Source organism: Macrotis lagotis, chromosome 1 (assembly GCF_037893015.1).
Source record: "Macrotis lagotis isolate mMagLag1 chromosome 1, bilby.v1.9.chrom.fasta, whole genome shotgun sequence".
Taxonomy (NCBI): Eukaryota; Metazoa; Chordata; class Mammalia; order Peramelemorphia; family Peramelidae; genus Macrotis; species Macrotis lagotis.
This window is the reverse complement of record NC_133658.1, coordinates 208306506-208331856: the sequence shown is the minus strand read 5'-3', so window position 1 is coordinate 208331856 and position 25351 is coordinate 208306506. Positions and strand designations below refer to the sequence as shown.

Genomic DNA, 25351 nt, shown 5'->3' with positions numbered 1-25351 from the left:
TATAAAAATGTGAGTTATTATGACTTAACCATTATGAATAGGATCCAAATCTAAGATATTAGTGATGACCTAAATCCCTGGCAATTTGTGACTGAAGAGCCTTCTCTGAAAGCTCTATGAACTATAATTGAGGTCTGAAACAAAATATGAAGAAAGTCCCAGTAATCATTTCCCAGTATTATAGAATCAAATGCAGTTAGGTTGCTCAATGGATAGAGCACTGGGCCCACAGTCAGGAAAACATAAATTCAAATCTGACTTTAGATACTCCCTAGTTCTGTGACCCTGGGCAAGGCATTTAATCTCTGTTTGCCTTGGAGGCAGCTAAGTGGCTCAGTGGATTGAGTGCTGGGCCTGAAGTCAAGAAGTCCTGAGTTTAAATACAACCTGTGACAGGCATAATCTGTATGATTCTAGAAAGTCACTTAACATCTGTGTTTGTCTTAATCCACTGGAGAAGGAAATAGCAGCCGACTTAAGTATCTTTGCCAAGGAAAACTACCTATGGAGTCACATAGAGTTACACATAAGCTGAATGACTGAACAACAAAATCATAGGCTCACCACTTTAAAACAAGAAGGAACTTCAGAGGCAATCTAATTTGACCCCTTCATATTGTAGATTAGAAAACTGCTGTCTAGAGATGTCAAGTGCCTTACCCATAGTCATACAGCTAGTAAGAGACAAAATTTGAACCCAGGTCCTCTGACTCCAGAGGGAACCAATTCTCTCAAGAGAGAAATTGAGGACTTCCTCAAGTCCTTCCAGAAACATTCTGTTCAGTTGAAGACAGTTCATATCCATGAATAGTAGGTGTTTGTTTGATCTATACCCATACAAAATGAGGGGTACACTAGGGATCTACTTCAAGAAAATAGGAAAACAGGGGCGGCTAGGTGGCAAGGTGGATAGAGCACCAGCCCTGGAGTCAGGAGTACCTAAGTTCAAATCTGACCTCAGACAATTAATAATTACCTAGCCGTGTGGCCTTGGACAAGCCACAACCCCATTTGCTTTGCAAAAAAGAAGAAAAAGAAAGAAAGCAAATAGGAAAATATGTACAAGTGTGGATATTCTTCATTAATTTTTTACCACATAGTTAAGGAGCTGATTCTTTTCATTGGCTGCATATCCAGAACTATCTGCATGTTTAAAACCACATGACTAGGACATTTTTTTTTGTAAGATACTTGCACTTATAGAAGAGACGTAATAAAGTAATTCAGGAAGGTTTGACAGCCAACTTCCCTTGCCCTTAGACATATGCCAAAGAAACATGGTTTTGAATCTATTTTAATTGTCCTTTTCCATTATTGGTGAAGGAAGGGTAGTTCCTGAGTCCAGGAGTTCAAGTCATGGGGATCTTGGAGCCAGGATTATATGCCAGTTGCAGCAAACCCAGCAGAGAAGGGCTAAGGAGAGAGGACTAATCCCAGGCAAGGCTTTGGACTTGAATTTGGTGGAGCTAATTGCTATGCAGGAATTGAGTTCATGTTTGAACCTAATTCCACTCCATTCCCCAGAAACTGAAGTGGTATAAGGGATGATTATCGCTCTGAGGTAGGTGGGAGAAATATCTTTATGTATAGTCTAGTTATAACTTTAAAGTAAATAAATGGAACTGAGATGCTCAGATTTCAAAAAATTGGGAGACTACAATCAACAGGAACTTAAGCCATTACCCATTAAGAGTACCAGAAAACTTTGAAGGAAATGTGAACTATAACATGCATGGCCTTTGAGCAATGGGAAAGGAGAAAGATCAAATTGCTGTTTTATATATACATAAATATTAGCATATATATATATACACACATATATACATATACATATTATATATATATATTTCATACTTTAAGGACTATAAAACTTTTTTTCTTCAAAACAACTCAAGAATAAGCAAAACTAGTTTTTTATACCCATTTTGTTGATGAGAAAACTGAGGCTCAAAGAGACTTGCTTACTGTCAAAGAAATCTCAGAACTTTTATCTAGTCTAATCCATTCCTGGAAAAGAATCCCCTCTCAAGTATTCCCATCAACATCTTTTGCTTTAAGACCTCCAGAGAGGGAACTCCAGTACCCCAGGGTATTACATTATACTGCTTGGACAGCTGTGTTTTGCTAACAATAAATTGTCCAGCCAAAATTCAAACCCAGTCAATTTCCACTTTCAAAAAAACAACAATAGCTTACAATTACAAGCTATAATTCCAGAAGATAAAATTCTGATGCCATACCTCTTTAGTTAGTACAGTGTTATATCAAATATCAAGTTTTCTCTTTAGTTGTTTTGTGATCTTTTTTTTGTCCCATGGCCAATGTGCCTGATAAAAACAGCTCTTCTTTGTCAGAGTATGGTTTTTCTTCATACTTTGGTGTCTTGATCCCTTCATTAGTTGTGGTTCTTGAAATCAGATTTGGTCTTATGACTACTTCAATAGTGTTTGTTTTGCCGTGAGGGAGGTGTCAGAATTGGTTCCTAATTTGTAGTAGAGAAAATAAAACAAAGATCATATTAACAATGTTTTTATGAGTACCTATACTTCTGATCAAAATATATATAACCTTTTGTAAGAATGTCCTAGAGTGTGAATGTGAACAAAGAAATAATATTGGGCATTCAGAGAAACATGAAAAGATTTGTGTGAATTGACTCTATGCAGAGTAGAACTCTATAGACAATGGCAATACCAACATCATTACAAAGGTCACTAAAAGAAATTGGATTTTGAATTTAAAATAAACAGTAAAGGTCCTAGAGAACAGATTAAAAAGGGTAGTTCCTCCATGATTCCATAACCATAGGATGAACTGTTACATATAACGTCTAAGTTCTTGACACTAATAAGCATTTGTTTAATTACTTTTCTTGGCGGAGAGTTCAACTTGAAAGTGATGAGAAATGTGATGTGATGTAAAGACAAAAATGTTCAAATTAAATCACATTGGAAAAAATTAAATATATAACACCTTGAGTGGTAATTATGTCACAATTAGTCAACAAGCATTTATGAAGTAGTTACTAGGTACCAAGAACTAAGTTTGCTAAGTGATGAAGACATAAAATGCTCAGGGTAGAGTATATAATCTCCATAGAAGAAACTGAGGAGTCACTTTCAAAAAGGATGATATGCAACATAAAAGCCCTAGACCCCTATTTGATTTATATCAAGAACCTGGAGGAGCAGATAGGTGGTGCAGTGGAAAGAGTACCAGCCCTGGAGTCAGGAGGACCTGAGTTCAAATCCAACTTCAGACACTTAATAATTGCCTGGCTATGTGACCTTGGGTAAATCATTTAATCCCCATTGCCTTAAATAAATAAAATCTTTAAAATATTTTTTAAAAAGTAATGCAGAGACTGGATATAGTGGTATACTCCAGTAATGCCTGCTATCATGGAGTCTGAGGCTAGTGGATTACTTGACCTCAGGATTTCTGAGTAACAATGATCTAAGATAATAAAAGATCCACTCTTTGATTGGCACCAATATGGTGAGTTCATGGGACTAGGATGCTCTTGGGCCACCTAAGGAAAGATATACTAGACCAGATCAGAAAAAAAAACAGAGCCAATTAAAGTTTTCATGGCAATAAATATTCAAACAGCTCAACATTGGCTTCTCTACTTCTATCCAATGTGAAAAGATGGTGCAGTGGATATAGTACCTGGAGTCATCTGAACTCATCTTCCTGAGTTCAAATTTTGCCTCAGATACTTATACTTCATTTCAAAGATGACCATGACATCATGAAAGATGAAGCCATGACAAGTACATGAATTGGATTTGAGTGAGGGGGTGCTGATCTCAGTCACCAGCCTCACTTTCTCCTCCAGAGCCATCTGGGTCAAGTGACCAGATAGGAATGAGAATGACTGGAGATGGCCCTGGATGCAGGGCAATCAGGGTTAAATAACTTGCCTACAATCACACATCTAGTAAGTGGTCAGAGGCTGGATTTGAAGTCCTGTCCTCCTGATTCCAAGGCCAGTGCACATACATAAACATTTTTATTCCTTTGGGGTTTTCTTTCTAGAATAGGTCTGGATAGCATGGTGCTAGAGGATGCTATTCATCAAACACTAGAGAGTAGAACACAATGCTCTGTTAAGAGCCCATAGACACTAAAGAATCTCAAAGGCTTCAATCATTCAATAAATATGTATTAAGCACAATGAATAGGTAGTAGAGATAATTTGCCTATCTATTGGGAAATGGCTGAACAAACTGTGATACATGAATGTAATGGAGTACTATTGTTCTGTAAGAGATGAAAGACAGACTTCAGAAAAGCCTGGAAAGACATACATGAACTGATGCTGAGTGAAGTGAGCAGAACCTGGGGAACATTTTACACATTTGATGGCCTAAACTCTCCTCAACAGTGCAATAATCAAAGGTAATTTTAAAGGACTTGTGATGGAAAACACTACCCATTTTCAGAGAAAGAACTATGGAGTCTGAATGTAGACCAAAACATATTATTTTCAATTTTAAACATTTTTATGCTTGATTGATTTTGTTGGGAGGGAGGTAGCTCTCTCATGGTTTTTGTTCCCTTTTGTTCTGATTCTTCTTTCACAACATAGATAAAATGGAAATATGTTTAATATATTTATATTTGTATAACCTATAACAGATTACTCATTGTCAAGGGTGGGGGGATGGGAAGAAGAAAATGAGGAATTCAAAATCTTACTAGAAAATGAATGTTGAGAACTATCTTTGCATGTTGTTGGAATAATAAATACGTTTTTAAAATAATAATTATCTTTTCAAAAAACGAGAAATAATATTGAGATAAACCCAGGAAAACTAACCAATTTACCTTAGTTTACACAGTTCTTCAAAAGCTGAGCTAAGATCTAAGCTCAGCTCTTGTGACTCAATTGAAGTCCTCTCTAAGCCCAAAGACGAAATTCAAGCAATTTTGTACTAATTAAAACATGAGTAAAATTGCTAAGAAAAAACAGTTGAAGATAAATTTTCACAAATCCCAAAGTAAAAAGAAAAATTTAGATGCATTATACACACACACACACACACACACACACACACACACATACACGTAATCAAGAAAGGGGCAGAGAACAATATAGTGAGTAATGGAGAAAAATGAGAATTTCTGTTGCTGTTCAGTCATGTCTGATTCTTTGTGGCCCCATTTGGGGTATTCCTGGCAAAGATTCTAAAGTAGTTTCCATTTCCTTCTCCTGTTCATTTTACAGATAAGAAACTGTAGCAAAAAGGAAGAAATTACTTGCTCAAGTTCACACAGCTAGTATTTGAGACCAAATCTGAACAAGATATTCAGTCTTTCTGACTCCAGGTTCTGTATTCTACCCAATGTACCACCCAGATCTCACAGAATAAGAATAGCCTTTGGAGTTTATGTAGGTATTTTGGTTTACCAAATATTCTGTTAATATTAATCAATAAATCAGTACTTATTTAATGTCTGCAATGTGCCAGACATTCATTTTTGTTCTTCAAAACAACCTTCTAAGGGAAGTACAACTATTATTATCCCCATTTTAAAGAAGGGGAGACTGAGTTTCAGAAATATTAAGTGAACTCTCTCTTATCAAATAGCTGGAATTATAGATTTAAGGAGATGAATGGGATCTGAGAAGTCATCTAATCCAATTACTACATCTTACAAATGAGGGAAAGAAAAGTCAAGTTAACAATGACAGGATTCAAACTCAGATTTCTCAACCCCAAACCCAACATTCCTTCTATCACTTCCATCTTTCTAATTTAATTACCACCAGAGTAAGTGGTGATAGATACTATGCAGAATGGAGAATAGTTAGGGATAGATATATAGATCTACAGAAGTTTAGCAGAGAAAATGGTTTTTAATATGCATCACACACACACATACACACACACACACACACACACACACACACACACACACACACAAACACAGCAAAAGCAATTCTCTCTTTTCCCATGAGTCATGATGTGGTTAGAGTGTTTTCAGTAAAGTGAAGAAAACAGATGCCAGAGTGGAGGATATCCAGAAATAAAAATAAGAGCCCAGTTATATAAAATCAGAATTGCAGATCAGGTCCAAAAAACCTGACATATCCAATAAAATTTCTACACACCTAGAACAGAAATCTGATTTGCAAAAATGCCACCTAACCCAAGAGTTATCTATATTCTCTCCAGGGTAGAAATATAAGACCTACTATATTTATGAATTTTTCTTAGGCCAACTGTCCAGTTTCTTTGAGAATAAAACTTCTGAGAAAAACTATTTTTCAAGGTTGGTGGCAAATGTAGGAGGTAGAAAGAGTCCTGGACTTGGAATTCAAAGACTGGAGTACAGATCTCAGCTTTTATCATTACTGTATGACCATGGACAAGTGACTTTTTCTCTGACATTTAGTTTCTTTCTCTGTAAAGGAATACTTGTATTATATTCACCTTATATATTTATTGTGAGAATCAAATGAGATAATGTATATAAAGTACTCTCCAATTGTAAAGACAGTCTAGCAGAGGGAAGGGCAAACTAGTCTTGAACTTAAGACCTGGATTCAATAAGTCTCAACTTCTAAGTATTCCAGAAATTCTCTAACACCAGAAATTCTCTCTATATGCTACAGAGGAGCTAATCAATGTGCAGAAACAGTCTTCTCATCAAGAATTCCTTATACCAATGAAGTCCAGTGCCCTAGCTTCTTCTTGTTGAGTTGTTTCAGTCATATCCAAGTCTTCATGACCCCATTTTGGATTCAAAGATACTGAAATGCTTCCCTTTTCTTTTTCCAGTTCATTCTACAGATGAAGAACCTAAAGATTAAGTGACTCGTTTAGGATCATACAATGAGTAAGTGCCTAAGGCTGAATTTCAACTCAGGAAGAGAAGTCTTTCTGACTCTAGGTCTGGCACTCTATCCATTAGATCATCTAGCTATTCCAGAATATAGGAGCTCTTAATAAATGTTGATTGATTAAAATCACAGCTCCAGTCAAATATAAATATATAGACAAGTCTAAAGTCCATATATAAAATAGTCAGTTATATGACTGGGATTGAGGACTTGATTATGGAATGGGGAACATGTATATTTTCCAGGTCAAGAGAGCCAGGATGATTAACTCATCTTACAATCTATTACCAGGAGAAAAAAATTTAAATATTGGCTAAACTTTACAGAAAGTTATGTATACTATAACCAATACGAGGCCTGTGACCTTGGAGTCTCTCAGAAGCAGAGTAAACAACATTTCAATGAAGAAACTCCTGCTTTGTATAAAGGCTGGTATTCAACTCTAGATATTCCTTCCAGGAAAGAGCTTACATTATATAACTAGGGAATAAAACAAGTTCACCAATAAATATAGAGTCTGATGGGGTAAAGAAAAGATTCCAGAGGAAAAAAAGTGAAAGACTACTAGCAACTGAGGCTTTCAGGAAAATCTTCAAGGAAAAGGCTGAGGAGAAGAAAGATTCTAAAAGGCAGTAAGTACTATGGAAGGAATTCCATTCTAGATATTACAGCTACAGTTTAAGTGCAGGGAGGCAAGAGTTGGAATAATAAGTTAAGAGTACAGTTTATAATCCCAATTAGCTAGAATATAGAGTTTAAGGAAATGAGAAGGGTATATTGGAATAAGATTGTACAGAGTATATCAAACTAAGAAGTTTGTATTTTTATAGGACATTAGATTTACAATGGAAGGGTAGATAAAACATCTACCTAAACCCACTTTCTTCATAAAGTAGAATTCAAAAAAATTGAAATTGAAGGAAAATGAGAAATAGAAGAGACTGATCCTGAGATTTCAAGTCTAAAGAACTTGGAGAATTGGAGCATCATCAACAAAAAAAGCAAAGTTGAAAAGAGGGACAGGTTTAGGGGAAAAGATGAGTCTAGTTTGGGACAAGTTGAGTTTGAGATACTATAGAGCCAACCCACTGAAGATGTGACCAGCAAACAATAAGGGAAATGGGAATAAAACTCAGGAGAGAGATTGTCTGGAAATTATATTTACAAATATACTAAGGTAACAGATAATATTTGAAGTCACTAGAGTAGATGAGATCACCAAAATAATGAGTGGGCGGTGCATATGATCCAGGGAAGCAGCTTGACAAAACACATTTAGAAGGAAAAGAAAGAATAATGAACCAGTTAAGGAAACTGAAATAATAAATTCGACAAGTTGGAAGACCAGGAGAGAGCAGCACTATGGAAGTCAAGGGTGAAGAGAATATCCAGGAAGAGGAAATAGTCAACAACTGAGCTAAATGTTACAGAAATATTAAGAATAAAAACTGAGAAAAAGGGAATATATTTTTAATTTATTAAATAAAATGTAAACATTTCCTAGGAACAGTCAAAGGGATTTATATTTCCCTATATGATATGTTCTCACATCTACTCCTTCAATACTTGCTACCATCAATTAACTATTGCCCAATTGTTATTAATATGTCATCAATATTAAGTCCAAAAGCCCTAAGACCAATGCCCCTCCCACAGACCACTGGTCCTGCAGTCCTGCTTCCAGACTGGTTCTCAGAATCATCATCTAGGGAAGCTCCTCCTATGTAGATGGGGCTCACCAATCCCAACTTCATATAAAATAGGGAACCAGTCTAAGTAAAGCAGAAAAGCAAACTGAGGGAGAGAAAGAAAGTGGCATTGGAGCAGGCAAGTCCAATAACCATTACCATTTTCCATAGATTTGGATGTTGAAAGTGTGAGCCTAAGACCTGGGAGAAAGAAATAATACCAACTCTACTTCCTGCACAGCCCACAAAACCATCAGCCAAGGAATCATCCCCTGTGACTATGTAATCTGGCAACTGCTTCTGCAACTTCTAATCCTGTCTTCTCTGCAGCCAAAGCTAGTGAAGTCCTGAAAAATACAGTTCAACACACCAAAATCCTTGGCACTGTTAAATTGTTCAGCATCAGAAACAGAAATAGTTTTATCAGTTGTTCAGTTATATGAAAGATGATGTATTATGAAATTTCTATGAAATGATGAATAAGATGAAGAATCAGTACTTTCCTCATTATGATCTCCCAAACCTCTCCAAAACAGAAATTATGTGTAAGACATAAAGCAATTTCTGCTGTCTCCACTTTCTAAGACATCAAGAACCCTAATGAGGTAAAAAATCCAATGAATAGTCAATATTGAAGAGATTAGGAGAAGAAAGGCAAATTGGTACAGTATCGTGGAGCTATGAATCATTTTGAAAAATAGTTTGGAATCATGCAAATAAAATGACTATAGTATCCATAACTTTTGACCCAGAGATTCTATTACTAAGCTTATCTAGCAACAAGGCCATAGAGAAGTCCCCGTGTCCCCCCTCAAAAAATTATAGCACCACATTTTATGCAACCAAAAAAATAAACAAAACAAATGCTTATCATTTGGGGAATGACCAAACACATTTTGATATGTGAATGAAATATTGTTATGTGACAAAAAATTAAGGAATGTGATGAATATAGAGAAGTATGGAGAGATTTGCATATACTAATACAAAATGAAGTTAAGCAAAAACAATAAAAAGCAATATATAAAATGACTACAACAATGAAAATAGATAAAATACCAAAAAATCAAAAGCAAATGTTTCAAAATTGCAAATGGGTTTGAAAGAAGGGATATAAGAAGATATAGCCACTCTATCTCAATGTAGAAGTGAGAAGTGCCTTAGTTTGCATATATTTCAGATTTTTTTTTGATGTACTGACTCCATTATAGGCAGTTACATTTACATACAGACAATATGTATCTACATAGATGTATACATGTATATGTGTGTATAAACAGATTCTATGAATACGTCTGTGTGTGTGTATGTATGTATGTGTAACTTGAAGCTAAGTGGGACAGTGGATACAGTTTTGAACTTGAGAGTCTTGAATCCCTGAATTCAAATTCAGTCTCAGACACTTAGTAGCTATATGACCCTGGGCAACTCATTCAGCCTCTGCCTATTTCCTCATATCCAAAATGAAGATAAAAATAAAGCCTAAGTCTCTGGGTTCTCATATGGATAAAATGAAACAATATATAAAGCATTTGCTAATTTCAAAGCACTATTATAAATACTATTTTTTCCTTTTGTTTTGTGTTCTCTTTTAAAATATTATGTGGTATAACTCTCCAGAAGATTCTGGAAGGGAAGATTCTGAGAGCAATGGGAAGGGTAGGGAAAGAAAATGAAAAGAAGCTTGACAGCCTGCTTTTTAACAAGAATTTTTTGTTTTGAATGGGGTTGATTCCTACAACCAAGTGCTCTGATAATCCTAAATGGGGGGGAAATAAGGCATTTCTTCCTTACTCTTCTTTGGTATTTGATCTTGGGAATATTCTATTTGCTCCTTTGTTTCTTTTCCCCCCAACTCATCTCTTTTTTGTTTATACCAGAGTCCTCCATACTAGGATTCTACTAACCAAATAAAATCTGTCTCTTCTGAGGAGGGGCATTCAGGCATCAGTTATAAACAGTATCTCTAATCTGGTTCTCAAGCAGGTTGATCTTTTTTGACATATGTTCGGCACTCCATTCTTCTCTTATCCGCCTCTTTTGGGGCCTAGGGAGAATATCAAGACCTTGGGTTTGTTCTAGGCTCCCAAATGGATAGTTCCTTTTTATTTTTCTTTTTTCTATTTAGTCTTTTTCTCTTAAAGATGTTCAGACTGATCGGAATTTTTATGTAACTGCTGATTTGTTCTTCTGACCTGACATGGGTTTGGCAAAATATCCCTTTGTAGTTAGGATACAGATCACTATTATAGTAGGACCTTTTTCCATGTTTGCAATGATGGAGCTGGAATCTTCCTTGAGAAACTTCTTATCTTATTATCTTTTCCCAAAATTGAAATATAAATCCGTTCTACTCAAAAGAGAAAGATTCTTCCCTTTCATAAATTTCATACAGCTAATATTTTTGAGGACTTAGTCTTCTCTTTCATGCTAAGTTATTTTTTCTATTTGTGGACCTAAGAAATTCTTTGCCTCTTATCCATGGTAATTTTTCATTTCAATAAGAAGTATATTAAATTCATCTTTGTAAGTAAGCCAGTTGTCTCATAGTTAACTAATGCTCCCTACCCAAATTGGTTGTTTTTAACTAGAATTTTACTGTTCCATAATCTCTTTGAGCCCCTATACTCATTCTCCTGGACCATCCCATCTTCTTTAGTAGTTTTTGACCCTACTTGGAATTATTACTTCATATTATGTTCCTAGAACCCACAGATCAAGTCTACTTTTTGGTGAAGTTCAGCATTCGCAATATATTTCATTCATCAGTTTCTTTTCAGTATCTTTTCATATAAATTTACAAAATGCTTCAGTATTTTTGTCGAGATTCACTTTATAGGCACTGGCCTCAGAACCACATACTTAATGGGAAATCAGTTAAATCTTTCCCATCCTTAGGAGTATAATATTATCACTTAGCACTACACAAAAGGTTTTCCTCTGTGGTATCAAGATGACTCTGGGTTCTTGAATGAATTAATAAATGAAAGAAAAATCATTTATTAAGTATTCCTATTGTGCCAGATTCATTCTAATTTTCTAGTGATACAAATATGAGAAAACATGACAATCATTGCTTCCTCATGGTGTTTATCTTCAAAAGAGGAGTTGGGGTTAGAAAGACTCAAACTAAAAAAGGAAGTAGAAAGCTAGGAATGGGGGGTATGTGCATAGTTTGGAAATGTCCAGGAAGTAGTCTATTAGCATGTTTCCTAGGCAAAAAGTTAACCTATTACAGACTAGAATTTTGGTGGCAAAGCCTTAATTCTGATGAGAAGAGGATGATCAAGATTCAAGAGGCATGGTATGGAAATGGTCAGGAAAAAAACAATAGAACATAGATATTAGCAGGTCCTGGAAAATCAAGGGATGCTCTTAGTCTGTGCTTTACTTTGAGGATCAGTATATCTAAAGTTTTAATCCTCATTAAGCAGTCCTGTAGCCACCAAATGATGAATTTTTTTTACAACAATGATCCATTGAACAAATCAAAATAAAAAATCCACAATTTTGTATATTCTCATTGTGCTCTTTTACTGAGTTATCAGAAAGAAAATGGGGTTAAATACTCTGGAAATCCCAATGAGTTATCAGAAAGAAAATGGGGTTAAATACTCTGGAAATCCCAATGAGTTATCAGAAAGAAAATGGGGTTAAATACTCTGGAAATCCCAATGAGAAATCTCAATGGTATCTAATGTGAATGGACTATGGAAGACTAACAGAAAATAAACAAGAATCACAGAAGATGAGAGAGTAGAGGTTGGAACAAGATTAGTGACAGGAGACCCCAAACATGATGAAATCAAGGAGTTACTAAAGGACAAGCAAGGACATTCCCAGAAAAGTCAGAAGAAGAAGGGGATAGCCATTTATAGAGTACCTAATAGGTGTCAGGTGCCTTGCTAAGCATAGGCGCTTCTGTGGGAGGACTTATAGTCCCAAAAGTGAGACAAGAGTTTGGACTAATGACCTACATGCTGTGGAATAAAATGGAACAAAGTTGAGAAAGGGTTAGTTCCCATGAGAAGGAAAGATCATACCTCTTCAAATAAAAACATAGGTCACTCATTATAGTATTATGATACTTGAATAATATAAAATCAATAATATGACTGAAATTATAAATAAAAACCATATAAAGAAAAGGAATAAAGAGAAATAAAATGGCACCTATCCAATTATTCTAATCAAACAAATATTTAACAACTGGTAATGAAAATAGTAAAACTATTATTCCAATACTTTCTGATTCCAACACTGATAAAGAATGAGCTTGATTCATAGAATCATAATATGAATGAGTTGGCACCCTCCAAAAATAGTTACATAATATCACTAAGAGCAGAAGGCCTCCTTATAAAAGAGGAGAGAATAAAAGTATTAGTCTTACATTTTCTAATTCCCACATTGGTAAAGACTGAGCTTTTGGGGGGGGGGGGGGTTGCAAGGCAATGGGATTAAGTGTCTTGCCCAAGGCCACACAGCTAAGTAATTATTAAGTGATTTGAACTCAGGTACTCCTGACTCCAGGGCTGGTGCTCTATCCACTGAGCCACCTAGCCACCCCAAGACTGAGCTTTGAGATTTAAAATAATAATGGAAAAGACCTAGGAAGATATTACATCAGTTTCAAGTAACTGAAAAGGTAAGCTCGGTTGTGAAAATAGGCACAAGAGCAATGAAAAGATGATATAAAGAGATAAATTTAGGTTCAATGTCATGAAAAGTTTCCTAGCAATTAAAGGAATGAACTGCTTCAGTATTTAGTGGGTTCAGACTTACTTAAAGTCTTAAAGCAAAATCTGCCTAACAACTTGATAGGCATATACTAGAGGGCATTCATTTTTAGGTGTGAGTTGAATTTTCAGTTCTGGAGATGCATTCCAACTCTGAAATTCTGTGATTCTGTTCATCCAGAAATTTGATGTCCTGTCTTTCAAATCTCTTCCCCCCCTCCATATAACACCTGAAAACCACTCTATTCAATAGGATTCAGCTTAATGGTCACATCTTCAATTATACATTGATCACATCTTCAATGATAATGATCTGCTTCCTCTAGTGAAAAATTATCTTTTTTCCTTAAACTTCTCATGGTATTTTGCTTATAATAATAACTATTCAGATTTACATAGTACTTTAAGGTTTATAAAATAGTTTCCTCATGACAGCCCTGAGAAGTTGGTAATCACACTCTCATGTACTTTTATATTGTATATTATAGTTATAGGTGAACATTCATATATCCCTTATTAAATTTAAGTTCTTTGAAGACATAGTATGGTGCAATAGAAAAGAGTGCTGGATTTGAAGTCAAAGGTTCCGAACATGTTCTGTTTCCAACATGTAACATCACTATCTATGTGAGTGATCATGGAAGATCATTTAACCTCTCTGGGTTCTTTCTCAGTTTCCTCATCTATAAAATTAGGGTGGAGGTGGACTAAATTACCCCTAAGGTTTCTTTTAGCACTAAATATATGTTTTAACTCTATGGACTTAAAAGACATAGAGTAGAAGCTTATTAGAATTAAATAAATGTGGGATCTCCTAGAGTGGAAACTATAAAATGCATGTGGACATTTGGTTCATTTTTTAAAAAAGCACCAACAGGAGAAGCAGAAGAAAGACCAATAATAACTTAAAATTTCCACAAAATATAGAAAAAGAAATAAAACTATAGAGCTTTCATGATTTGTGATCAATAATCTCTTGTGTATGGAATGGAATTCTGGAGAGATTGCACATTACCTTACAAATCAGTTTGCTGTGGTTTAGGAAGAGTGGGGGAAAGAAGAAGAAACCAAAGAAATGACTGAATATATAGTAGATGATATTAGGCCCAAAGATATGATAAAAATAAATGTAATATATGACTATAAATAATAAATATAACAGTTTATATTAAACCCAGAAAATGGTATTGTGGTACTGGGAGCAGGGAGTCTGATAAAAGAGGAATATTCATTTTTTATGTGAATTGAGAGCCATCTTTGTACATAATAATGAGCTCTGTGTTATGGTTAGAATATAAACATTCCTGTCAGAGATCTTCTGGTAGATCCCATAACTAAAGTCTGAAAAGTTTCTCTTTACGGAAATGGAAAAAAATAAAAAATTTACATCCTCCCTTCCCTTTTCTGCCTCATCTCTAATCATCATTTCCAATTTCTTTTTCTGCTGTTTTGATGCTATGATCATGACTTTATATTGAGGTAACAGAAAAAGTGCTAGACTTTCAATTAGAAGGAACATCATTCAAATCCTGACTCAGATACCTACAATATATGTCATAAAAGACAAATTGCTTATTCTTTCTGTTGCAGAATTTTCTCATCTATAAACTAAAAATAATGTTTTATCTTACAGTTTTCAATGAGAACATGTACATAAAACATTTTGCAAACCTTAAGGTGTCAGATCAATATTAATTATTATTAGTGTTCCCTCCTACCCTTATGAATTAGTTGTGTGTGTGTGTGCGTGTGTGATCTTTCTTTCCTATTAGTGTATAAACTCCTTGAAAGCTAGGTTTGTGTTGTTCATACTTTTTAAACCCCCAGTACCCCAGTTACTCTAGAAATATTTGTTGAATAAATGCATGTAATTAGAGAAATACCTACAGAGTTAACTCAGTTCAGTAAAAACTACTATATGTTATGGGGCATGTAAAGATGAATGAAACAAGATTCCTGTCCTCAGAAACTTTATAATCTATCAGAGAAAGATAAAATGAGATATAAAATAACTATATTCAAATGAATAGCCCTAAATATTTTAGCATGAACAAAATGCTAAAAGAGTTCACTGAAGGGAAGAATTATTTCTGTATAAGGAGAAATTGAAATTTTTTTTCTCCCTCAAACTCTCAAGAATCTTTTTGGTAACTCTCATATTCATTAATTATACACAAATAATTATCTGTGTGGTCATCTCTCTCAGCAGACATAAGATCTTTGAGGGCAGGGATTCAGTTCGATTTCATGAGAATCATGGATTCTCCCCTTAAGGTTAGAAGGAATCTATAACCATTTAATCCAGTTCATTATTAGATCATGTTGCAGAACATATTGCTGTTGACTCTTATTGAACTTGAAGTCCAATAAATCTCCCCAATCTGTTTTTCTCTTTCTAGCCATACTTCATTTTGTTCTTGTGAAGTTGATTTTTTTACTCCAATCTTGGACTTTACATTTTATCCCTATTAAATTTGTCAGCTTTGATCCAACACAATTTCTGCCTATTGAAATCTATCTTAATTTCAATCATTCTTGACCCTGTGGAACATCAAGTCTATAGGTTAGTGTTTCTGTCATATAAAGGTTAGTAAAGGATTGTCCTTTGCTTATGTCTCTGACTTGATATAATACATAATAGCTGCTAGTTATTTCACACACTTACTTGAAAAAACAAATGACTTGTAATAGATTTGTAAAAGTCAGTATTAATTATGGAAGTATAGGCTACCCTAAGTCAACATGTTAACTAAATAATTACAAAGAATTAGCCACTCATTATAAATTATTGCTTTTTCATAAAGCCCTTAAATCTATACTGCACTATAAATTCCCACCTTTTCTATCACATCAAAAAAACTGTTCATTCTTGATATATATGTTTATATCTCCATATATACATACATACATACACATTAAAATAGGAAAACAGTTGTTCTCTTGGAGCTGTTTTTTCCCAAGTTGTATTCATGACAACATTCTTCTTGACAGTCTGCACACTTAGAAATATTTTAGCTAATAAGTATTTGAGTTTAAACTACACTCAAAAGCAAAATAAAAAGACTCAAACTCTTTTGAAGGCTAGACTTTCTGGCATGCAAAAAGAACAAGATGGGCAAAAGCAGCTGGGGGAGCTCACAGTCACTGAAGGAAGAAATTCAAGAAGTGGTTAGAAGAGTTGATTGGAAAGATTAAACTGCTAACAAGAGCAGCTGGAGGAATTTTAAAATTGGAGCACAGAGAAGGGAATGGGAAACCAAGAGTTTCAAGATGAGGCAGATTTTGATTAGAATAAGATTTTGTCAGGGGGCCATCAAGAGCCTGTCTGAACAGCAGCAGCTGAATGAGGTCAGGAAAGTTTATACTTGTGTCCACCATGGATTATGACAACTGGACATTTTAAAATGGACCATAATTTGCACATACTAGGAGAGTATGTTCAATACCCAGTTTAAGACAGAGATTTTTATTCTTACTTATGTCTCTAACTGCCACAATACACAACAGCTGCTCATTATGAATTAAGACATCATGAAGAAACTTGAGGCAACAAATTCTATATTTTGGCTTAAGGTTTAATTAGCTGGAAATTTTAAAAACACAATGTGGGGTAGTATTTATCTTTTTATTTGTTGATAATTGCCTAACAGTGTTTTGTCAATGGGCTAGAAATCTGAAATGTTTTTTTAATAAAATTTAAAAACTCAATAAGAGATTGGAACAATATTAAAAGATTGACCATAGGATCATAAGAGCTAGAATGGTAAACGATAATATTATTTTACAAATGAGGAAACTGAAGCTAAGAGCTACTAGATGACTTGCCCAAAGACAAGGTAATAAGCATCCCTTTTATGTTCTAAGCCCCATGTGAAACATTTTTACAAATAATTATGTCATTTTGATCCAGGGAACAACAACCAATGGAGGTAAGTGCTATTATGATCCCCATTTTACAACTGAGGAAACTGAGGCAGATAACAGTTAAGTGACTTGGCTCAGGGTAACACAGTAAGTGTCTGAAGTTGAATTTGAATTTAGACCTTCCTAACCACAGGTCCAGTATTCTAATCGCTGAGCCACTAGTTGTCTATCACATGTAAAGTCATATAAGTCATAAGTGAAAAGTTATAATTTAAATCTAGGAGTACTAAGACCAAATCTACAAAGATTAGAATAATACTGCCTCTCAATTAATTAAAAGGAATCCTTACCATCAGCAAAAGAACAGACAGATAAGATAGAGCTGAAAGAGAACTCAAAAGTCCAATCTTCTAATTTTATAGTTAAAGAAACTGAAGCTAAAAGGAATGAAAGGACTTGTCCAAAGTCTCATAGATAGTCTATACAGGTCCTCTGATTCCAGAGCCAGAGCTTTTCCACTGTCTCAAAAAAAAAGACTTTTAAAAATGACTACACAATTTATCAAGACAGCTAGGTGGCATAATGGATAGAGTGCCAGACCCGTGGTCAGGAAGACCTGAGTTCAAATATGGCCTCAGACACTTAGTAGCATGTGACCCTAGGCAAGTCACCTAACCCTGTTTGTCTCATCTGTAAAAATGAGTTGAAGGAGGAAATAACAAAGCATTCCAATATCTTTGTCAAGAAAACCCCAAACGGGGTCATAAACAATTGCATACAACTGAAATATCACCCAATAGAACTTAACAAGCCCTTGATTTTATCTCTTTATTTCATAGTTTAAGAAATAGAAGATTTTAGCAGTCATTGCATCCAATCCACATTAGATGAGAAAACTAAGGCTGTGAGTGACTTTGCTCAGAATCACACAGCTACGAAGTGTCAGAAGTAAAATTTTTTGTGTGTTTTTTGGGGGTTTTTTTAGATTTTTGCAAGGCAATGGGGTTAAGTGGCTTGGCTAAGGCCACACAGCTAAGTAATAATTAAGTGTCTGAGGCCGAATTTGCACTCAGGTAACTCCTGAGTCCGGGACTGGTGCTCTATCCACTGCACCACCTAGCTGCCCCTAGAAGTAGAATTTGAAAGTCCATACTCTTGACACTGAGTCCAACACTCTCTTCAATGTCTTACATAGCTGTTTATTGGGATACTAAGTTACACCAGCCTATATAAAACAGTTATTTTACTCATCCTAATCCTTCCTCTCTCCACAACTGTCTAGATTGGTGTCCACTATGTCCTATAGGAGACCTGGGTTTTTTTTAAGGCAATAACAATAGAGGACAAACCCTGGTAGGTTCTATCTATCTAGAAAGGCTACAAGAACAATGTCAGTGACAGAATTTGTCTGCTTTCCAAGAACCAATTTAGCTAAGGTTAGAAGGACTCAATTCCAGTTTGAAACAGGGTGATAAATTATTTGGTCATGGCAACTCACAAAACAAAGAAAATTTTAAATGACCACTGCCTGTGCAGTCCACTCCCACTTTTCTTCAGTGATCATGGCATAAAGATGAAAAAGAAGACAGAGGATTCTTAAAATCAACATGTCAATCATCTATAAGCATACACTCAATTTGAGATTCTTGTCCAATTACCAAGCAGCTAACTGAAGGAAGTGAACTGTATTGATATTGATATTCTTACTATAAATGAAATCAGATGATGCGACTAAATAAAAAGTCTTAAAGGTTCTCATTGAAAAGGCAAAAAAAAAAGGAAAATCAGTTTCAATGTGCATCAAAAATAGTAGGATACACATTTTTCAAAACATAACTACAGTGTGCTAGAGGGTCCACTAAACTATAATTCATTTCATAGTATCTAATTTGTATATAAGGATAGATTTCTTTCTTATAACTGTGAAACAGCCAATACTATCATTCCTCTAAAAATATGATATGTATGCTTTCATAATTATCCAGATCTTTCTCCTTGCTGGTGTCTTGTGTAATAGAAGTTTATTCCCCCCTTCTCAACAGAATCTGAATCATTATCAATATGTAGAATCTGAGGGGAAGGAATTAAAATAAGTAACTATTATCCTGGCACTGAATAAGAAATTTAAAATTCACTAATATCTTGTAGATCTTTTTAGTTGTAAAAGCTTATGCTTTCCTCTGTTTTCACTCCTAAGACTAACAAAATCTTTTCACTTCCCCAATTCTAATTTAATGACTATTTGAGTCCAAATGGGTCTTATACAATTTGAGATTATAGATAAGATCCTCCTTATTCCTCTTGTTAATCGACTTTGAGTAAATGAGGAAATAGCCCAATCCCATATTCTCATGTCCTTCAACCAATTACTATGTTCAAAAGAGCCAAAAACAGATCTAAATAAAAAAGGTATGCTCTTCCATACCAATCACATACTAGAACCACTGAAAAAAGGGAGCATGTCTTGAGATATATCAGAGATGGGATTTTTTTTACTGAAAGGGAAAGTTGGGAAGACATCCAAAGGATGCTGCCATACCACTATCCTCCTCTGAATGTAGATCTGATAGTCCACAACACCCCTTTCTTATATCCAGCCAGTTGGCATATTCTCAAATAAATTCCTTTTGAATATATATGTTATATGGAGTTTTCTTCTTTGTCTTTCTCAGCTGCATGTTGGAGATAAAAACACTTGGAGAAACATTTGTCTCCAGAGGAACTGAAAAGGGAAGAAGTTGATCAAGTCTTTCCATCTTTAATATTCTTCAAATTTTCACAGACAGATCCCATCCTAATTACTCTTCATGTTAAGTGTGAGCTACCAAAAAAAAGGGCATATGGAATGTGACAAGAGACTGTAAAGTTAGTATATATGGCTTATTCTTAATGAAATTGATGTGAAGATGGGAATAGGTAAAAAACAAATATCTCCAGGAACATAGACTAAGGTTCAGGACTAAGAATGAAAGAAAGTAATGGTTACCCAGAAAGCTCATTCCTATTATGAATAGCCTCTTTAAGAAGAAAGTTCATAGAATAAACATTTTAAAGGGACCTTACAGTTTATCTTGTTCAACCTCTTCATTTGCCAATAAAAAATTGAAGCCCAGAGTGATTAAACTAAAATTATCACCAAATTAGGAAAATGAGAAAGATCAGAAAACATTTCTTGTGATGATAGCATCTCCAAACCAACCTTTAGAAAAAAAATCATTGATACTTAAAACTAATACCTGTATGAAAAAATAAAGCTTTAACTCTTATTTTCACATTTACCGCCAGAGGTTTTTTGATAGCAGATCAAACCTTCAGAGTTTAGTTGAAGGATTCTAAAGCAAAGTTCTAATCGATCAATTAATTCAGTTATGCCCTATTCTTCATTGTCCTATCTGAGATTTTCTTGGCAAAGATACTGGAGTGGTTTGCCATGTCCTTCTCTAAATCACTTTACATATAAGGAAACTGGGGCAAACAGGGTCTTGCCTACTAAGCTAAAAAATGTCTGAGGTCATATTCAATTTGAGGAAGAAGAGTCTGCAGGCCTTTGCTCCATCCACTGTACCACTTAGCTATCCCATGGAGCAATGATGCCAAACTCAAATAGAAATAAAAGCCATTAAACCATACAGAAGATTCCTTTGGAGTTCATAATGACTTAGAAAATCACACATTCAAATTATCTATTATATATTTTTACTTATTTTGCCAAATAGTTCGCAATTACATTTTTTTAAGGTTTTTGCAAGGCAATGGGGGTTAAGTTGCTTGCCCAAGGCTACACAGGTAAGTAATCATCAAGTGTCTGAGGCCAGATTTGAACTGAGGTCCTCCTGACTACAGGGCTGGTGGTCTATCCACTGCGCCACCTAGCTGCCCTCCCAATTGCATTTTAATCCAGTTCAAGTTGCACAGTATGTTGAATGTTTGATATTTCGGATGTAAAAGATAGATTTACAACTGAATTTGATGACTCAGAAAAAAAATGACCTAGGAGAGCAAAATGTAGTATTAAAAGTGCTTCTTTAACAACATATTTAAATCACATGATGTGATATAGATCACAATGATATTGATAGCGGCAACCATAAAAATGATTATAGCAATTCTCTTATTAGTGAGAACAATAAAGATATAAATCAAAAACATGAACTTTATAGGTACTCAACATTGTCATGAACCATAACATATCTAGAATTAAAGCAGAAGAGGAATTCCCTATAAATTGTGAGGTACTCCAGGTATTCCTGATAAAAGATTTCATAGCACTGAATTCATTAAATCCAGGATACTATACAGCTTACTAAAAGAGACATCTGTCAACTAGAAATCAATCAATCAAAAATGTATTAAGTACTTACAATAGCCAAGCACTGGATTAAGGTCTAGGGCTACAAAAACAAAACAAAACAAAAATAAAAAAGATCCCTGCCCTCAAAGCAGCTTATTTTCTAATGGGAGAGAATAGATGGAAAACCTTAGAGGTGTTGGTTATTAGCAGTAGGGGGACTAGGAAAGGCCTCTTGGAGGAGGTGGCCCTTACTTAAACTGAGTTTTAAAGGAAGCTCTAAATTCTAAGACTTGGAAATTGGGAAGAAGACTATTCCAGACATGGAAAGCAGTCAAGTACAAAAGCAAAAAAAAATTGGAGATTGTAAGTTGTGTGCAAGAGTCACGAATAAATTGTATGATATGTGGAGAGGAAAAGAATATAAAAATATTTTAGAGAGTGAATGGATAAAATTTATGAAAAGCTTTAATGTCAAATAAATGCCTTTATATTTGGAGTTCAGTTAAGAAGAAAGATGCAGCTCCGTGAATTAGGAAAATCAGTTCAGTCACTATATAAAGAGATAACTTGGAATACTGTGACATGAAGCAGGAAAAACAATAAGAAAGGTATTGCAATATTCAAAATAGAAGATAAGGGCATTAATTTGAGTAGTAGAAGGAAGGTGGAAGGGAAGATCTATGATGGCTCTTAAAACTATACTATTACTTTTGGGATATCTCATGTTTGTGTGGTCTAAAGGAGTGGAACTGGGAGGGAGGACAAAGTAGAAATAGTTTCTCTTTTTACTCAGAAGCCATCACATAATGTGGCTGACTAAGAAAAAAACAAAATGATTTGGCAAGTGATTAGACACGTGGAATTGGGCAGAGAGGAGCTGAAGATGACTGTTTTCAAGTCTGGGTAAGGCAGAATAAGGTAGCTCTCATCTAGATAGTGCAGTGGTTAAAGCAGAGGAAGACTCACCCTCATAAAGCCAAATCCAGTCTCAGACACTTACTAGCTATGTGAACTTGGACAAGTCACAACTCTATTTACCTCAGTCTCCTCATCTATAAAATGACTTGGAGAATGAATTGCCAGACCACTCTAGTACTTCTGCCAAGAAACCCCCAAAATGTGATCACACTGAATGATAACCTTGAGAGTAAAAAAGCAAGTCCAGAAGGAAAGGAGAACTACAAAAGTTCCAGGCCAATGATAAATCAGCTTATCTTTATGATAGTTATTCTGTGTAAAATTTTTCTAGTGATTGGAAATTTATTCCTTTTAGTCATAGTTCAATTCTATTGTTGGACAAGTCAAAATATGTTAAGAAGTTGCTATTTATGTAGGGTCAAAATCTGCCTCCCTGTACTTTATATTATAAGATTTAAGGTCAGAAGGAGACTTAGAAATGATCACCAAGGTCCCCTACCTTATTTTATAAATAAAGACACAGAGATAGTCAACTTGCTTTAGATCACACAGTTAGTAAAAAGAGAAATTACTTCTATTTTGCCCTCCTTCCCAGTTCCACTCCTTTAGATCACACAAATATGAGATATCCCTAAAGTAATAGTATAGTTTTAAGAACCATCACAGAAGATCTGTAATAATTAGAAATGCTCAGAGGCAAAAGGGGCTGTCTCATGAAGTAGTGAGCTCACAGACAGTCTTCAAGTGGACTTAGGTTATTGAGTAGCCAGAAATATGGCAGAAAGGATTTCTACCCAGGTGTGGGTTAAATGAGATGGCTTCTGAGGCTCTTTACAAGCTATAAGATTCTGTGATTCTGTATCTAGGGACAAGATCCATCTGCATCACAAATATGCCTCAAGCAGCCTTGTTAAAGGCTGTCAAAGGACATCAAGGAAAATGGGCACAACGAGACTTGGGCCCGTCACTGTAACTTCACAGAAAGACAGAAGGAAAAGGAGAACTCGAGAACATTATAATTAATTTTGCTCGGAGTAGGCTGCTTCTGCATGCTGGAGGAGGCTGTCAAAATAGACAGCATTTAGGAAAGAACAACAAAGCCATGATGTGCTTTTTGAACTAGAATCAAAAAGGAAGTCAGCCTCATTATGTGAATGCTTCACTGGTTACAACAGGCCTGCTCACTGCCTGTTGGACCTGAAGAGTTAACAACTGGCTCCCTAAGTGACAATCTCCCATCCAGGCCTCAGAACACCAAATGGATTTGAAATTGCAAAAGCTGTTGAAAACACATCTTTCCTTTCACCACTCCCTCAGTTCTCAGTCTAGTTGAAATCAGAGCAAAAAGATAAATAAATGAGAAGAATAACAAGACGTGAAGGTAGAAAAAGGATGCTATGTTGCTATTAGGGCTCCTCTGAGAGCACTGGTGCTTGGGTTTATAACTCCACAAGGAACAGATACAGAATGGAAAGACTCATTTGCACCTGTGCAGGAAGAGAAAAGATGGTTGGTGAGGAAGGATGGAAATACATGGGTCAGAACACATCCTGTAACCTCATCTATCTAACCTCACCTTTGCCACACAAGTGCCATTCATGGAATAGTATTAAAACCCCCAGAATCAGAGGCAGAAAACCTGAATTTGAATTGACTCTCTTACTTCGTTTTTTAAACTCGAATACTTCCCTTTATTTCTCATTGCCTCAGTTTGTTTTTTCTTCTCTAAATACTATTAAGAGTCTCATAAACTGGCAAGCTTACAAGAAGTCTTTCTAACTACAAACTCTTGCACCTGGAGTACAAGAGTATAATCCATAGTCCACAGTTTCAGAATTTTCTAGTTTAACTAATTCTCCTTGCTAACTTGGTGCTAACCTCTACTGTTTCAAGTACAATTGGCATTCTCTAAATTTGTCATTCTTAGGAAAAGGACAAATCTCCCTCCACCCTAGGTACAACTCTGCCTAGAATCCTAATTTCTTTAGTCACTATAGCCCACTTCAATGGAACAATAATATCTAAGTTGAAAGATAAAAATAAAAACAATGGACTTGTTTCCTGGCTAGGAACAAATTGATTATATTTTCCCCCCTTTTCTTTCTCTCCTCTCCCAGTCCCAACATATATAAAGCTAAAAGAGAAAGCAGAAAAAATATTCCTCCTAGTCAGTCACTACAACTGAAGGATGGTAACCTTAAAAATGCCTTCTTTTTCATTGACAAAGCATCAGAAGGCATTTTTGAGGATATTCCTATGATGTTTAAAAAAACTCAAGAAATTAAAGTCTTTGAATAAATATAATGCAAAGAACCCTATATTTGATATTAGAAGACCTGGGTTTAGAACTAAGAAAATTTCTGACCCAGGCATCAGAAGACATGGGTTACTATTTATTTTTTTTAGACTTTTCAAGGCAATGGGGTTAAGTGGCTTGCCCAAGGCCACACAGCTAGGTAATTATTAAGTGTCTGAGGCTGGATTTGAACCCAGGTACTCCTGACTTCAAGGCCGGTGCGCTATTCACTGCACCACCTAGCCACCCCCAGGGTTACTATGTAATTAGACTCTTTCCATCCCCCTATTCCCTGTTTTCTTTACACCTGTGTGATCTTAGGTTACCTAACCTCTCTGAAATTCTGTTTCCTTTCTATAAAATAAAGGGACCTCAGAGATTATCTAATCTAAACCCATCATTTTATAGTTAAGGAAACCTGGGTCCAGGGAAGGGAAGTAAGTTGTATACACAGGTAACATTCTTCAGAGATGGAATTTGAACCCAGAACCCATTAATCTTAAACCACACTGTCTCCTATTATATTTATATTATCTCATAGGCTTGTTGTGAAAACTCATAGATTAATTTAAGTAGAGGTAAAACACTTCATAATGTTAATTTATTACATGAATGTTATTGCGGTTATTCCCATGATCATTATAACATTTAAACAATTGTGGTTACACACTTCAACAGAAAAACTTCATTAATCCACATGGT

General features: G+C 35.3%; 1 protein-coding gene across 13 annotated transcripts in view; it reads right to left on the bottom strand.

Annotated features, from left to right (window-relative positions):
- Positions 1 to 2192: 2192 nt before the first annotated feature.
- DCDC2C (doublecortin domain containing 2C) overlaps positions 2193 to 25351 on the bottom strand; it is a 229963-nt gene continuing 206804 nt past the window's right edge. For 10 of the 13 annotated variants that reach the window (XR_012473397.1, XR_012473396.1, XR_012473404.1 and 7 more), the window contains 2 exons: positions 10449 to 10588; positions 2193 to 2482 (listed from right to left, as the gene is read on the bottom strand). Coding sequence is in view for 1 of the 13 variants with exons in the window: in XM_074209598.1 (XP_074065699.1) it covers positions 2438 to 2482 (45 nt within the window). In the remaining 12 variants the exon portion in view is untranslated. The remainder of the gene's footprint in view (positions 2483 to 10448; positions 10589 to 25351) is intronic. The other 3 variants (XM_074209599.1, XM_074209598.1, XM_074209597.1) reach the window with 1 other exon arrangement.